Consider the following 17,023-nt stretch of genomic DNA (forward strand, 5'->3'; position numbering starts at 1 on the left):
ACTTTTGGATTTCTGCTGTTTATGCACTTGAGGTTTAATGCCCATCTCAGGACATGTTGCCATTTCCACCCTGTAGCGGAAATCCCCTCTAACTGTTTTTATTGCAAGGGTTCTGGGTGGTGTTACTACGGCTGTAGGCTTGACACCATGGAAAGGAGAAGTTCTGCCCTGAGCTATCTACAAGCCAGTTACACTTCTTGCCTAAGACACAGCAGTCTCCGCAGAAGCAACCTTAAGCTGCAGCTTCACATCAGCTCTGGCACTGTAAAGCCACTCCTTCAGGGCAGAACAGAAGTGAAGAACGCAAGATGCACTGACCGTTTAACAGACTGGCCCCTCTGCCCTGTACAGTAAGTTCAAGCACATCCCTTTTAGGTCTTCCTGCATGCCAAGGCTGCAGCACTGTATGCAGGAAGCTGCTTACTAAAACAGTCTAAAAATGAAGAAGCCCAAACATCACAAAGGGTTTGTAGTGCAAGCATATCCTCCCACTCCCACCAACTTGTTTTCCACAAACACAGCTATTTTACTGCATTTGCACTGTGACGCTGGAGGTTGGCATTTCTCTGCAAATCCTTTCCTAAGACAAGAAGAGTGAACAGCAGAACCTCAACAGTCTTTCCAGACTGCCCTAGGCTCCCAGTCTGAGCGCGCCGCATACTTCAGAAAAAGGTATTAAATACTGCTTGCACATCTAAGTTGTGAAACATGCCATGGAGACTGGGACATCTCTTCTCAAAAGCTCCTCTGGTGCCTGACATAACATAGAGGCATTCCTTGCCATTTTCATCCTAGGTAGTCAACTACAGAACCTACTCTTACAAGGGTCTCATTCAGTGCTCCTTGCCCAAGTCACGTACCATCTGTATATTCCTCGGAGGAAGTGAGTGATAAGAGGCTCTGTATGTCACTGCTTTCTGAATCTTGGACCTCTTTGTGTACAGGTCTACTGCTAGCCATGCCAGCTACCCAGGAAGAGGTAGCAGCCTGATGCACAAGAACAGTTTCAGAGCGCTGAGAGCCACTGGCTTCACACAGTCCAGAATGTCCGGGGGCTTCATCTTCTCTTTCAAAGCTATTGTGAGCCCCTTGGTCCTGCCGCTGCATCTCTCCGGCTCCGTTCTGCCCAGCTCCCTCCGAGAGCACGATCTGCACCCGGGAGTCCGAGGGTGGAACGCAGTTCCCCGTGCTGCCATACACCGCTTCTTCATAGGATGGCAAGGCCACTTGGACACCATCCACCATGATAGAGACCTGATCTCCAGACACACCTTGGTCTCGCCTCAAAACAAGAAACAAAGTGTCAGGGGGGGAGAAATCAAGTTGAGCATTTATATTTTTATATATATGTTACCGAGAACTCCAGTAACCTTCCACAGCAGAACTCTAATTCTCAGCATTGACTTATTTAGGGGAGAACAGACAGAAACATGAATGGTAGTTTAACAAGGCCAAGCAAGCATAGCCTTGCAGCCCTTCTGTGAATTGCCTAAACATGAGCAGGGGCTGTAATTCACAGTGCCCAATGGATTTAGCAGCAAGAGCTGAAAAGGTTACAATGCTTCCCACCTCACCTGCCTCCATAACTAAATCTGACAGAGATCATGATGCAGAGCCCTCTGCTGCCACAGCCAGCAGATAAAAAAGAGCTCTGACCACCACTGATTTCAGCTTGTTACACTGCTATATTCTGCAACACCCAGCGCTGCCTGTTCTGCCACCTTTGCTGCTGGCAAGATAACCTCTGGCGGGTGGGGCAGACAGCTCTTAAATGGGCACAATGTAAATCACCTAGCCTCACGAGTCAGAGTCCCGAGACCGAGTTTTTCTTTTCCAGTGGTTTGGACTTCTTCAGAAAAGAGCAGACTCCAGGGCCCCACCTCTCATCCTCCCCGCTGCTGGACAGCCATGCCTCTGCTCTTATTTAAGGAATACTAGTAGCTGGTTTGGAAGAGAGGGTCCACAGTGACTTTGTTGACCTCAGCTGGCAGCAGTGTTATGGCTGGGTCCCTCCTCTCATCCACAAACCCAGCCAGGAGGGTTCTCCTCCCACAGCAGGGAACAATGGCAGATTTGCATGTGTATCTAATCAGCAGTACTGCCTGAATTAGTGTCCATAGGATGTCACAAACAGACTGGGGGAGATGCATATATATATATATATACACCCAGACACATACTTCGGTAGCTATCCAAGGCTAGAAGAGGCAGGAGGTTAATCTATAGCCAGGCTAGTAGGGATCGTAACTTTTCACATTCAAAGCCAAGGAAAAAGAGCAAGGAAACGATAGCGTGTTAGAATGGGGACTGCAGCTGGGTATCACAGACCACCATTTCAGACTACTGCTGGACCATGGGGCGGAGGTGCCACTGAGATGATTAAAACAGGAGCAGAGAAGCGAGGAGTTAAGTTGCTCCAAAATGAAGGCCTAAACCAAGTACCTTAATGGGTTTCTGCTGCAAAGAAACAGGATGCCTCTGAGCCCCTTCCAAACCCCAGCTATGCTTACCTGCTATGATGGAACGACTTCAGCTTTGGCTGCAGCAAAACAAACAGCACAACTAAGAGCAGAATCAGGGCGACAGAGCTTGCTGTGGAGGCTACTATGGACAGTGTGGGTACTCCAATTGTTGGAGGAGAGTCCTTTTCTACAAAACCAAGAGGAACACAAGGTAAAATGATCCACTCCCTTAAATCACTGCCATAGGGAAGGAAAAACATCCACATTGCCTGCTCTCAGGAGTTACACTTGGGTGCACAGGTGAGGAGACCAAGTTTCCCATATAGTCAAGGCACACCAGCTATCTCTTATAGAGGACAGTTCAGAGCTCAAGCTGACACGTCTCCATCAGCTGTAAAGGGAATCTAAAATAAAACATGCACATACAAGGGTCCTTTGGAAAAACACAAGGCAAACAGAAAAGCAGAGCAAGCAGGCCACGGGAACTGACAGATGGTGAAAGGGTCATATTATGTATAGACCTGGCCGAGCAAAAGCTAAAACGTCCTGATGTCACCAGCAAGGCCAGTAATTGTCTAACACAATAAGCAGGATATTTTAGGCCAAACAATAGGAAAAGTTCCAAATAACAGGTTTTCTTGGCTAATTGAACAGCCTCCCAAAGGAAGGGGTGGAAGTCACCTGGCTGGGTATATTTAAGATGCAGCAAGTATTCAGTTTCTCTCTCACACAAACATATACCAGGGAACAGAGAGGGAAGGCACATGTTGCTTCAGGATGCTGAGTTTTCAGTGTTAGATACATGTGCCCTGTTCACATTACTTCTTCATACCCTTCCTCAGCTGTGCCATGTGACTGTAGAGGAACCAATTTGGCTTTTAAAGGTCCCTTGCAAGACAGGAATAAATTGGGAGTGGAGAGAGAATGGCCTGGAGCTGGTATTGCTGAGCACTGCATATCATGCCTAGAATGCTACACTAGGCCTTTTACCTCCCTAGAACAAATAACTGTCTGCATACATGTTGCCTCTGTCCCTAATTTATGTCTTTGGTAGAGATCTGAAAAACCTCACCACCCCATCCGCAAATACTATCGTGCATTTCACATTCAGGACATTCCCATGTATGCAATTCCTCAATTCCTTTTTGCTACATTCAACACATTCTTTGGGAGCACAGGTCTCAGACTGTGGGGGGATGCAGGACACACGTGCAGGTACGGATGACAGGAAGAAGAGCATGCAAACAGAAGAAGAAGAAAAAAAGCTAGAGGACCACCGTTTTTAAGCCTACAGCCTGAAATCTATGCCCAAAACAGGCATGTAAGCTGGAAAGCCAGTTTGCATTTCCTGCATCTTCTCTCGGGGTCAAACCTATTGGTTTAGTTGTTTTGAACTTGTTTTCCTGAAATTCTTCAGAAGTAGCTTGACCTCTCCCCAGGGAAAAAAACAACGTCTGGTACATTTTTCCCTATGGCAAATAGGGTTGAGTAAGGATTTCCATTTTCAACATTACTCAGGGCACTTTGAGTACGCTGACAGGGAAGAGGGTAGGCAAATAGGGGTGCTCCGTTTTCAGCATCAGTACACGATGCTGTAAAACTGCTCACTACCCAGGATACCTCCAGCACATTCACCATCTCATATTGCAACAAGATGCTCACTAACTCATACAATAAACTGCCAAAAGGCTATGGGGCTGACCGGCTCAGAGCTACACAAAACATCTGATAACTGCTATGGATTTCATTTACTCTGTATGGAGCAGGTGACATCTTACCCATTACCAATCATTTTAAGACCTACTGCCTTTCTCTCTACAGTATTCCACCTCCTCTTCCTTTTAGCCCCGTGAAAGAGACCTGCTAGTTAAACCTCAGCTGTCTCTGACCCTAACCAATTGTTTCAAAGCCTGTGCTGTGAAAGCAACGGCTTTTTCACTGGTCAGACTTTTGAGGCCCCATATTTTTGATAAGACCACTGATCCTTCAGGATGCTAAAGAAATCCGAGGGATTTCTGCTCATTACAACACAATCCCTTCAGCCCTGATGTAGACCAAGTGCCACCATGAAGGAATGCCACCCAGGGAACACTACCCGCAATAGCACAGCTTTGTTCTCCAGCCTGGGTGCAGCAAGGGGAAGGGGGACCGCTGTGGAAAGGAAGCTTATGCTGAATTTGAAAAGCCTCTTCAGTATCTAGTAGCTGCCAGGTAAACTCCCAGTTCCCTTCCTTATACATCATAGGAAGGGGCTATTGGAGTGGCTGTGACAGAGACACTGAGAAGACAGTGTCTCTGGGACAGGACAAGATGTTCCAGAGATCATAGGTATGCAGTGAGCTCTATAAAGAGCTTGAAGAAAGTGCTTTTCTGTTTGCTTCTGATTAAGCTAACAAATTTTGCTTTTTGGATTATGAGACCTAATTCTGGAATGTACACCTTGCTGACTCAGGATGACTGAGCAGTAAGACTATCAACAAGCCAAACCTGAAGAGGGGAGGGAGTTCTCCCTTTATCCAGTATGCATGCTTTTAAAACCAGAAGGGCCGTAGGCAAACTAAGAGCTGTATGATGAACATTTTCCTGCAAACCTTTTTACTTTCCTGCTTTGACGGAGGAATTCCTGTTCAGCTGGGAGAGACCCACAAAACAAAAGCTGTCCATTTCCATTTGGAGAGAAGCAGAAATCATTTGTCAGCAATGTCCTTTCCTGCCAGTACGGTGAAAAGCAGCACCACTGAGCTCTTTGCTACAGGAGGCCAACAGTTACTTAACCTGTTTGCAAGAAAGATTGGCTCTACATACACACGCGCGTGCACAAGCAGACAGACGGGTACACCACTGAGGGAGATGTACTGTCAAACCCATCAGAAGCAAAACCAGACAGCATGGAAAATGCTTCAGTTAGGATCTCCCCCATTTCTGGGATGAGAGCTGTCAAAATAAGCGGCTCCACAGAAGTAACAAGTTGCCTCCTTTATACTCCTTTTCATGGGTTGTCTCCTTGCGTGAGGGACTCTGAGCCTGCATCTGATGGGCTGTTACAGAAGAGACATTTTTAATAAAGAGCTGCGATTGTGAGCCGCATTTATGAAATTGCTGGAGCAATGAGAGGCAGCTGTATGAACGTCCTCAGCATCACACTGACTCAGTGTTTAAGGATAATTTGAAAAGCCAATGGAAGGGCAATTCTGACTGTCCCACTGGAGTCAGAGAGCACTCACCCGGGCTGAGCCTGCAGCTGACTTCCATGGCTGGGTTCCACTCTCCATTCTTGCAGGTCAAGTATTTATAATCTCCTTTCAGCATGTAGCCTTCGACGCACAGATACTCTATGACACTGCCTGAAGTCAGAGGGTTGTTGCAGGGGCTAGGGTGGCATTTATAGCCTCCATTCTCAGGCTGTGGTGGCTGGGGACAATCTGGAAAAAAGAAAAAGCATCATGGAGGATATCTCAGAGGAAGACATCTGTTGCACAATAGATACAGCACATCGGCAGACTTCCACCTACGAACACCCACTAAATTAAGAAACTACCAAAACCGAGAAGAAAGACTGCTACGCAACAGCAGAGAACACTGCTCAGTTTCACCTCTGATAAGTCTTCTGTGATTGCTAAACACTGCTTGTTATCCCAGTAGTACAATCTAGTTGGCAGGCATCAAACTGGTGATATTTTTGAACAGTGACACAACAGAGATTCCACATGAGAGAGGCCCAGAAAATCCTTGGTGCTATCTTTTCCCCACAGCTGTTTCACTAGAGACTGTGGGGAACCTAACAACCAGGCTTTCCTATTAGCCTGATACGGAAAAAGCATGAGACCTCCTACTGGAACGAATGAAGAATGCAAACACCCCACTGTACTATGGGTACAATGTCAAGGTACAGAGCTGCCCCAAAAGGCACCCTGGACGCCTGTAAGAGCACATTGATTTTAGCTATTTTACATAGATATACCACCAACAGTATGGGGAACAGAGCCTTGCTGCAGTAGGACCAAATATTCTAGCCTATTTTTAAAAAGGAGTTAGTTATATTACAAAGACATTTCTAAAAAACCCTCTGTTTACCTATGTCAAGTCTGGAGTGGTGAAGGCACTTTACATTTCTCTTTGCATCTCTCCTATCCTGACTAGTGAGTATGGACATAGCACATGCCAGAAATTTTCTTGCAGAATTTTCAATAGCCATTTAAATAAAAACAACAAACCACAAATGAGGAAACTGCACTGAAAACAGGATATTTGTATTGCTTAGAATTTCATCTCCTCTCGCAGGTCACAGTGACTCTGCAGAACAGCCCCAACACCCCCCGCTGATGCCACGTATCTGCCTGCCTGAAAGAGGGAGAAATCTAGATTTTTCCCGTTAAATCCACATCAACTTCCCAAACTTCGCAAAAGAAAAGACAAAGATCCCTCTTGAGATATTTTGGGGCATGGAAAACCTGCCAACCCACCCACCCTATTCCATCACAGCATGGTGATCCAGGCCTGCCCTTAAACCCTAGAGCACGCATTCCCACATTCTGCCTCTAAGTGCCCCACTTACTGTGGGACAAACAGCAAGAAACAGCTAGGCAAAGTTCAATTAACTGGATTTTGGGCAAGATTTAAGAAGCAAAAGAAAACTTGAGATTCATTCCACTGTGGAAAAATTTGCTACATTGCTGCAGTGCAATTAACCCTTGAACCTAATCACATGTGTGAATGCATCATAGGTAGTGCCTTGTAAATGCCAGTAAACCCCGAGATGAAGTGCTGAGCGAAGCCAAAAACCTTCTGGTACGAGTTCTGCCAGCTTTATAACTGCAATTCAATTTACTTCTTGAGAGAAAAGGTTAACAGGAGTCTAAGTAGCAGCTTTTCAAGAAGACTTTGTTCTCGAGGAGATTTATTCTTAAATAAGCTTCAGAGAAGCCACTGTCCCATGCCTCATGAGTATTAACTGTTGCCTCTTCTGTGTTTGTTTATTTTTCCTTTCTGCAATAATTTCCCATTTTGTAACCAACATTTTAACCCTTTGCCTTATGAGGCTAAAACTTGCTTTCATTTCAAGCTTGTCCAACATTTAGGGTCAGCTGGGATCAGCTGAGGCGACAGATTCATGGCACATTTCACATTCAGGCACATAGACAAATGCCCTGCTTCATCTGCAGCCCAGTAAATTGCAAGGACCCATTTGAGTGCCAGAAATATTCTCAGCAGTTTAACACATACCTCTCTAGGCAATTGTAGAGAGCTGTGGGGAAAAGCTACTGTTGCTACAGCAGCTGCCAAAACCCAGGAGTAGAGAGAACAACTTCCCTACACCTTTTTATGCTACAGGAGGTACCTGGAATTGCTTGGGAGCCACACACAGCACCTTTCTGCTAACTGATTGCAGCAAACAGAGCTTGTTCCCTCTGTTCCCCCTTCTCCTGAGCCATACCCACACGTGGCCATTGTACCAGGAGCCCTGTTGGACTAGGCAGCAGCTCACTGTTCGGTTCCCCTTCTATTGTAAAGTGCCACCCACACTGATGAGGTTTCTGAGTTATGTACAAAAATCAGCCAGCCAACAAGAAACAAGCACTCATTTACACTGCAGTAGCGCTCTCAAAGGCTTAGAAATACCACCGCCATCAGTTACCTACAGAACCCTGACCTGGCCTCCTCGCACAAGGACTTCAAGAGAAGATGCACGGCTATGCAACTGCAGATTGGTTTCCTCCTCACCTCCACAGGCCACTTGGCCCACAAAAGGAGAGAAGCAGCTGATAAGCATGTTCAGTCAATTGTCCCTGACTTGTCCTCTTCACACAGGAGGAGACTGCAGAATTAGTCACCTCCCCTATTTTTTCCCCACCTCCTTAGGTCATTTGGCATCACAGCATCCACGAGCGTCACACGTATTTTAAAAAGTCATCTTCACTGTGACGGAAGAACACTGTTTATGTGCTGGGGAAATGGATAAAAAAAAAAAAAAGAGATCTGGATCAGGCAGCCAGAACATCAACACCCTCCACCTTCAACCTGACTGAGCATCTCTGGGCAACCCCAGCTCTCCTGGAAGACCACCTGAACTGTCCTTTGCAAGGCAGCCTCAGGGGAACAGAGCATCTCAGAGTCTGCAGCTTTGGAGAGGGCTACTAGACAGCGCTGATGGCTTTAAAGATTGCTGGAGGTGGCCCAGGCAAGGGTTGGGTGGGTAAGATGACGGACTGGTGGTGCCTAAAAACCCGAGGAAGTCAAACACCTCTGCTCCCTGCTGGACCAGCTCCCTTTCCCTGGCATCTCTGACAGAGCTCAGCACCTCTGCAAACCAGGGCCCAGCCCAGCATAACACAGGCACCCAGAAAGCTTGGGACAGACAATGCAGCTTTCCACTACAATGACCTGTTCCCAAGTTTTCAGTACCCTCAGCTTTCACACACTCCATAATAGGTTTCTTCAATTGCCTCCACATGTGTGCTCTGAACTGGGGCTAACAGAAGAAAAGGCAGAGTCTGATTCTGCACAACCCTTTATCTCAAACAGCAGCAAAGCTTATGCTCTGAGTTTGGAGCACTGGTATACCCACAGCAATACAGAACCAGGCAGAGCAGCCCACTTACCACTTTTGACAGAATAAACCACTGACACACCGGGGTGAAAAGAGCTGGGGTGCCAACTGCTACCAGAATGCGTATTCAGAGCAGCCTGCTCCTGGCTACACTTTGTAGCCAAAAGGTGCAGATGGATGGGAATAGCTGCCTGCGTGAACTGTCTATTAGCACTCCAGAGCACGGCTGTGTCGTGACAGTTTGGTACTGGGTTTGGGAGCAGCCTGACCCAGCTCTCCTTCCAGCTCACACTTCAAGTGGGCTGCTTGCATTTAACCCTCAGTAGTGTTTGCATGCTGCTGTGTGGCCCAGCCCCAGGCTAGAGTGTTGCTGTTTGGATATTACTTTGGCACACTGATGATTTTTGAGGCACGTGAACTAAACTGTGGAGGAGGGTTTTTCAGTATTTCAGCCCCAATTAAATCTGGGCAGATTTCAAGGGACACAGCAAAACCATGACCCCCAGATTTACTCCTTCGAAGTTTCAAAGGTGTGTGGCACATAGTAGATACACTGAAGCTTCCCAAAAGGTTACAAAAATTCCTTTAAATTTGTGGGACACTTTAAGTACATATATTGTAACAATCGACCCCCTTCCCAATAGCATCAGCCTAGACTCACAATGGCACTGGGTTATATTTGAAATACAAAGAAACATGCAGGAATTTCATCAACTCCCTTCCCTGAAACACATGTTCTTGGAAGCATCCCAGAGCTTACGAGACATCTTAAAACAAATGTTCACATCAGGCAGGGAAGAGAAAGAGAGCCAAGTTACAGAAGTTATCAACTTCCTAGGGGGGTTACTGACATCGTAGGCTTGCAAACCTATTCCCAGCATCTTGATTCATCAGGCTTTGAGGACGCACAGAAACAGTGGTTTTTAATATCGCAGCACTGTGTGCGAAGGGGGCAGAGCTCTACTCCCAAAGGCCCCGTTCCTAAGAGGTACTGAAGTTTATGACATCTCCCAAGAGAGCTGGTTCTCTGCCAGCACACACTGCTGGAAAACAGGAAGGAGATAATAACTGACAAGAGGTCCAAACATTTTGAAAATCACTGAACTCTGTTCAGAGGTAAAGAAACTGTCATTTCCGGATTGACAGGCAGAAATAGAGTTATGCACTGGAGTTTCTGCAAATGCCATTCCAAAATACTAGGTATTTAATATATAGACAATTTTTTATATACAAATGAAAAAATACTAAGCCAGTATGCACCTCCACCCAGTTTCCCATCAAATCATCTGTAAGCACCATATTTTTCTGTGTCTAGGTCACATGAGAAAATACTGTCCTCCTTCAAGGAGGGTTAACTGCTCTTATGTTCTTTGAATAGCTGTCACCAACCTGACAAAAAGCAGCACAACACTAAGGAACCTCTTTTTTGTTGCAACCGCAGTGTCATCACATTGTACCTTCACCAGATCCCTTTCCCATGGCTCCGCTAGTAGCGGCAAGCTCTACTTGCTCTCTCTTCTACCAAATTCACAGACAGCTGTGAGGGGTTGGAACATGGCTTCTTTTAGAGATGGTAACAGCTGCAGTTGGCCAAACTGATTAACCTAATCACCAAAGGATGAAATGGATCTTCCATGTCCTGGCTGAGCTGAAGCTGAGCCACGGTCCTGAACACTGACCTGATGCAGAGCCACAAAGCATTTCTAACATAATGTAAAAACGACACAAAACCAAGCCATGGTCACAGATTATACCACAGATGGCAGTATGTTGTATTTTGTGTGCTGACATAAAAGTGAGGGTTTTACATACTCAGAATGTAAACCACAGGAGCACAGTTGAGCCTTGATCTCTATGAGTGAAATTCAAAGATAAGCAGAAGTTTTCCAAAGTCCAAGCAGGATGAGCCTGTTGTGGCAAGGATCAAGTACAATACACTCCACTCACACATACAATGTAAGATTAAAACATACTTCAATCTGACTGGATAATTGCCACAGAATTATAAAAGCTCCCCAGTACCAACCTTCTTTGCACAGGCACAACACCCTACAAGAGGTGACCGAAAGGCACCTCTCTACAGTCGTATTTGCTTGGCACTGCACATTTCTTTTTTCAACTAGTAAGACTCCCAGATCCTAGCAGGGGTCTTGCACCCCTTTTTCTGCACCAAGCACCTGAGCTGTATTTCAGTCACTCACCTCTTTTGCTGCCAGTCTGACCACACAGAGGTGAAAACCAAATCCTCCTTAACTGAGTGCATTCTTGTAAGAAAAAAAACAGAACAAGACAACTACTAATCATCATCTGCTACAGTACATAACTGTAGGTTTGTAACTGAGGGAGAACAAACCATTGCATTGCTCACCTTATGTGGGTGGACAGATGGATACGACATTGCTTAACAAAGGGATGTTTTGCACTGAACATCCAGTAACTTTTCTTCTACTTCTCCACAGCAAGGCACAAAGGTCACTAAAGCTAGGACAGGAACTGTTTTGACAAACTAAATTTGCTGTTTATATGAGTCAGGCCCAAATCCCAGCAACTCCAAGAGGAAGCTGGACTGAGTCTCAGGTAAATTCCTCACTGACTACACAAGTGCTCTAGCATGTTTGACCATACTCAGAGCAGCATCAGAGGAATCTCACATGTCAGTGCCGAAGCAATTTGGATAGACCACGACTGCTCTGCTAGATCCCTGGAACACATGCCCTGTTCAGATATGTTAACACACCTTTCAGACATATCGCAACTGTTGTGGGATGTAACGACTGGAAATAGAAGATCCTAGGCTCAGTACTTCTCTTTCCTCATCTACAAGATTTACTCCATTTAACCACTATTATGAAGACTCACAGAGGAAAAACATCCTACAAACAAAACCCACCCTCCTGATCTAACAAGATGAACATTCCCCTGGCTAGTCTGGTTAAACCTGTCATGATTGTCTCATGCCAGCATGTCCTGCCTGGTGAGCAAACACCTTTGTGAAGCAGAACACATAAGCACCCAGTTAAACTGTCCCAGTACTAGAGGCTATTTCCTTCATGCTGTTCCCTCTGAAGCCTCGTCCTGTCTTTCTTGTGCTACCTTGACTCCCCTACAGTAGGATTTTTGTGGAGCAGCTTAAAAAAGGTTGTTGTGCCTTAAAGTATATCTTTTTGTTTCTTTTCATATATCCTGTCACACAGGAAGGTTCCCTCCTGGTCACAGTCACTGCCTTTGCCTATTTAATCTCTTCCAAGTTGTGCTCCAGTGCATTCCACAGTGGCAAGGAGTACTTCTCTGTCCAAGTCTCCGGTTCTGCAAAACACCGCCACCTTTATTCTCTCAGCCAGGACTTGCCACTAGCCATAGAAACAGCCCATCTAGAAAAGCATCCAAAATAAACACAAGATATTCCCATCTTCCAGTTACTTGTCCCTGCTATGGAGGCCTCTGATTTTCAACTTGGATAATTCGTGCGTGTGCATCACTTCAGTACAACAGAAGGAACTGCAAAAGCTATTACTAACTTCTGGCTAGGACCTTCAAAAAGCCCCAAACTCCCTAGGGCACCCTTGAGAGTAATCCTTCCTCTCTCTTCAACCTTCCTTCCTCCCCTTCTTCTCTTCCTCCCCTCTTCAACCTGGGTCCTGCCACAGCTAAACGGGTGGTCTGAAACACCAGCTGCATCTGAAGCCTTCTACAGAGATTGTGCATTTTCAGCATCTCAGACCTGAGGTTCAGGTTTAATTAACACCATGCTGAAAACAACAGGGCCAGGTTCACCATTTCTCTCCAGTTAGTGCCCTGAACAAGCTTGCAGCAACAGGTTTGTTTTTTTTTTCCCAGTTGCTATTTGTTTGTAAATTCATACACAGGGCTTCATCATTTCTACACAACGCTTTTTCACAATAAAAATGTGACAGCCTGACACAGCCAGCTAGACAGAGGACTAGAAGTGCAAGCCAGAGAGCAGCAATAATGCTCACTTTTGGCTTCTAGAGGGTCTGGCAATTCTAGCAGAGTGCTGCCCATGGAACCCACTCAGAGGTGACACTGAACATTAGTTTCACCTTAGGAAGCAACTGAATGAATTTGCTAGCAAGAGCCCTGGCCATATTTGCTAATAGGAGAAGAGACATTGTTTTCTCTTTGCAGAGTTTCAATTCTTGCCAGCAGGGCACTACCCAACCTCTCCATTAAGCTCCTTGTTGTTTAGTAAGCTAATAAGGAAACAATTTACCCCACCCTTAGCCCAGTTCTTGGATCTCTTCTATTTGTTGGATATACTCCCAACCTCTGTCACCGGTACTCAAAGAAGCGTGAATGTGACCCAACCAGATAATAGTGTCACTACTGTCCTTAGCCACAGCAGCAGGGTAACCAGCCGGAGTTGCCAAGCTCACTTAGCAGCTTCTTGAGCAACAACAAAGGCCTCCCAGTGCCTGCAGACAGACTACAGTGCCTCAGCTTACACCTAACAGAACACAGTCCAAGTTTTCATGCAAGTAAAATTTTTTTTTTATTTTTAATAACCACTTCTCTAGGAGGAAAAGCTGTCTCAAACCCTCCCATATTTGCAAGGGTAGGACAGATCCTTACCTAGCATATGATGAACTCAAACCCCACTATATACCTAACAGAAAAAACTAGAAAAGCGGCACCAAAACTAAAGGCATGCATACAACTAGCACACATGCCATTTTCAACAGCGAGCACTTATTTTATAAACCCTTCCCAACTAGCAGACAGGAAATTCACTGTCCAAGTTAGCTGCTTTTCTCACGAGAACTTCACCTCTTACGCCCTGAAGAGTTTCGGCTAAAGGTAGTTTGCTGCCTCGAGGACTTAAAAAAAAAAATTAAATATATATACACACACCTATTTGATTCAAAGAGCATACAGCTACCTATCAGGCCCCTCTAACCCAAGCCTCCTGCTGCATTGCTCTCTGGGTGAGCAGGGGAAGATTAGCACGGCTGCAGTGACACCATGACTGGAGAACAAAAAAATTCCACAAGCTCCTCTTTGGGTCAGGATTTTTTCCTCTTAAACCAGGGTTTTCAGTCACACATAACATTTCCTTCCGCCTGAGGCAGGACTGGTGTTTGGCTCCAGGAGTCTTCTGCGGAGAGGGAGGTGATGGGGGGACAAGACCAGCCAGCTTTGCTTTCAGTGTGAAATCCAGACAGGCAACATCCTTGATTTCCACCTCTTCCCTTGTACACACAAACCAGCCTATAAATAGCAGAAGCCACTTTGGAAGCCCCTCCCTCAGCAGCAGTTTGGTTTTAGTAAGAAACAAGTCTGTATCACTTCATACCCTTTTTAGACTAGCTACGTCAACTAAACACCATCTTTTACCAAAGCAAAAACCACTTCCCAGGCAGCTGGTCTGCAGAGAAAAAGCACCTAGATAGGCTTTGATCAACAGTACTGCCTCTTCCCCACCCACACCTTCCTTCCTGTTGAGAAAGCAATGACAAGGGGATGCGCTTTAGTGGTAGATGCACAAGTGGTACATACAAAAGCAGTCACCTCCACCCACATGCTCCAGCTAGTCAAGAGTGCCAGCTCCATTTCTGAGTGCTAAATACCTTCAGGTTTCCAACCAGTGATGTTTGCCTGGATGCACTCAAAACCTTTCAGCACAGCAGCTTCCCACTATGCATCCCCTCTGTTCCTGCATTATCCTCCCCAGTCCGAGCGTTTGGATTAATACCAATATTAGGCTAGGAAATGGCTCATCAAGTATTCCACGGGTAAATGTCACTGCTTGTAACAGCAGGTCTGTGCTGAACACGAAGAGCCACATGCTTTAGACTGGAGTTTCTCTTGGCAGGCTGGCTCTGAGAAGCACAGCAATGACCTGCTCTGGGTCATTCTCATATTTGAGATTCTACCCTCTCCCGACATCCAGCATCTTGGGGACATTTCGGGGGACATTTCTTAGCCCACATAATTGAATTCCAACACAAATGTCTCCTGCAGTTATTAGAAAGCCTTCTCCCTAGAGGACAGGTGGGTCCTTCCCAGTGGAGGTCAAGTATGCTCTGCTCCCCTTTCAGATAGACCAAGGTGCTAGTGTTTTTTTTTGTTTATTGCCCACAAGTGTGCTAACCTGTGTGTTTTAACTATACAAATACAGCAGCTGCAGATACATCATCTGAAAAGGGACCCAGATCAAAGCTATCCTCTGCCAGCTGGAAATAGTTGAGAACTCGATGTGTTTCTAGCCACAGATGGCATCACACCATAAAAGACAGATTACCTGATGCCCAGGTTTTCCACTCATCTCTAATTTCTGGGGTGGAGATAGGGACTGGAACCAGGAGAACAGATTTGGAACCTTCTCCTTTTCAGTGCTCTGGCTTTCTCTAGCACATGAGCAGATGGGTCATTTCCCAGAGGGACAAACCCGAGATGCCAGCTGCTGCCGGGGCCCAGTCACAGCAGCTGAGGCTAAAGGACCTCTTTATATTTTACTTACAGGAGGCAGGAGTCAATAAAAGGCCTCCATTGTGAGCACACACACTTCTTGCCGACCCTGCCCCTAAAATATTTTAAGCCTTCCTGAAAACACACTGTAAAACATAACCCTCTTTTGGGCTCTGTGTATTAAGCAGAGGCCAAAGTCCACTGAAAAATAAGCTCTCTGTCTTTACTGGCTCCAGATGCTCCTTACTCTGAAGTCAATGACAGAAGAGTAAATTGAGCAGGACTGGAGCCTTTACAGGAAAATTACAGTTTCCCTAGCAAGAACATACCCTGAAGAGGAGGCTTATTTTTCTTTATGTCATAATGTGGGTAAATGAGAATAAACCAAAGCAAAGAGATTTGTATATATAATCATATAGCTGTGCATGTATATAATTAGACACAAGCACTTACACTGTGTACAGTAACAGGCACCCCTCACACAGCCATCCCATCCACACCAAAACTGCCTTTTTTTTTTTAGGGCAGGGGAAGAAAAAGGAAGAAAGAAAAGCCTCTAATTGCAGCCTTCCACCAATGCAGTCACCATCTGGTAACTCAAGAGACACATGGAGCAGAATTATCTTAATTAACATGTTACAACAGTATTTAAAAAAACTCTATGCTTATTAACACTCAGCTGTGATTAGCCAACCATGGAGGAAGCCTGCTAGCACAACATTAATTATGGGTCTTGTCTGTCTTTCTATTAGAAATATGATTTTTTTTCCAGTGGCTTATCTCACTCCTAAAAAGAAAACCATTAGCATCAAAGCTTGCTCTAAAACGCAAATTCTATTTACATTCTACAAGAGTCAAAATGTTTAGGCTATATGAAGCTGCCACTGGTGCTTCTAGAGTGCTACAGACTGTCTTGATATAAAATGTACTTTTCTCTCTTTGCCCCTCAGAAAGCTGCGCTTCAGTTAGACAACTCCCTCTCTCACTGAAATTTTAGCAGAAAAATAAATTTTATGCCTTTTAAGTTCCTTTCCCCCTCCAAAACAGGAGCACAGACTTTGCGGGATGCTAGGCAGGGAAAACCAAGACACAAAATCCAGGGCTAACAAAAGAACCACATCCATGAAAGGAAGATTTCTGTGATGGAAAGCAGCAACCAAAACACAACTGCACTCCAGCAGCAGATTTGCCTCCCTAGAAGAGTGCTACTCACTATGACAACTGTATTATTTTCCCTATAATAGGCCCACCTGTAATGCACTCCCCTCATATACATTCCCAAATGATTCAGCCTGACAGGCTCTGAGACTAACACTGCCAAGTTTTTCAGACTTGGCTCTGTGTTATGTTTGCACGGGGCCGGCTGCAGCAGGACTCTCATCTGCACCAGGCATTCTGGACATCAGGATAACACCAAATCGTAAGACAAACCTGGTGCTTTTAAACAAAGCCAGGATTGATAAATTCATTCCGGAAACCTTAATGAGAAGGGGGAAACAAACCGGGAACAACTGCAGAAGTGCTTTTAAGATCTTCTGATAAAGCACTCTTATTGTTGTGCGCACGCACACACACACAAAAATAAATA

The 17,023-nt window shown here is 45.5% G+C and overlaps 1 protein-coding gene across 1 annotated transcript in view; it reads right to left on the reverse strand.

Moving 5' to 3' along the window:
• SUSD6 (sushi domain containing 6) overlaps positions 1 to 17,023 on the reverse strand; it is an 83,662-nt gene that overhangs the window by 5,810 nt on the left and 60,829 nt on the right. The window contains exons 5-7 of the mRNA XM_009279280.1: positions 5,687 to 5,884; positions 2,511 to 2,649; positions 861 to 1,282 (exon numbers count right to left, since the gene is read on the reverse strand). Of these exons, the coding sequence (XP_009277555.1) occupies positions 861 to 1,282; positions 2,511 to 2,649; positions 5,687 to 5,884 (759 nt within the window). The remainder of the gene's footprint in view (positions 1 to 860; positions 1,283 to 2,510; positions 2,650 to 5,686; positions 5,885 to 17,023) is intronic.

Source organism: Aptenodytes forsteri, unplaced genomic scaffold (assembly GCF_000699145.1).
Source record: "Aptenodytes forsteri isolate BGI_AS27 unplaced genomic scaffold, ASM69914v1 Scaffold3, whole genome shotgun sequence".
Classification (NCBI taxonomy): domain Eukaryota; kingdom Metazoa; phylum Chordata; class Aves; order Sphenisciformes; family Spheniscidae; genus Aptenodytes; species Aptenodytes forsteri.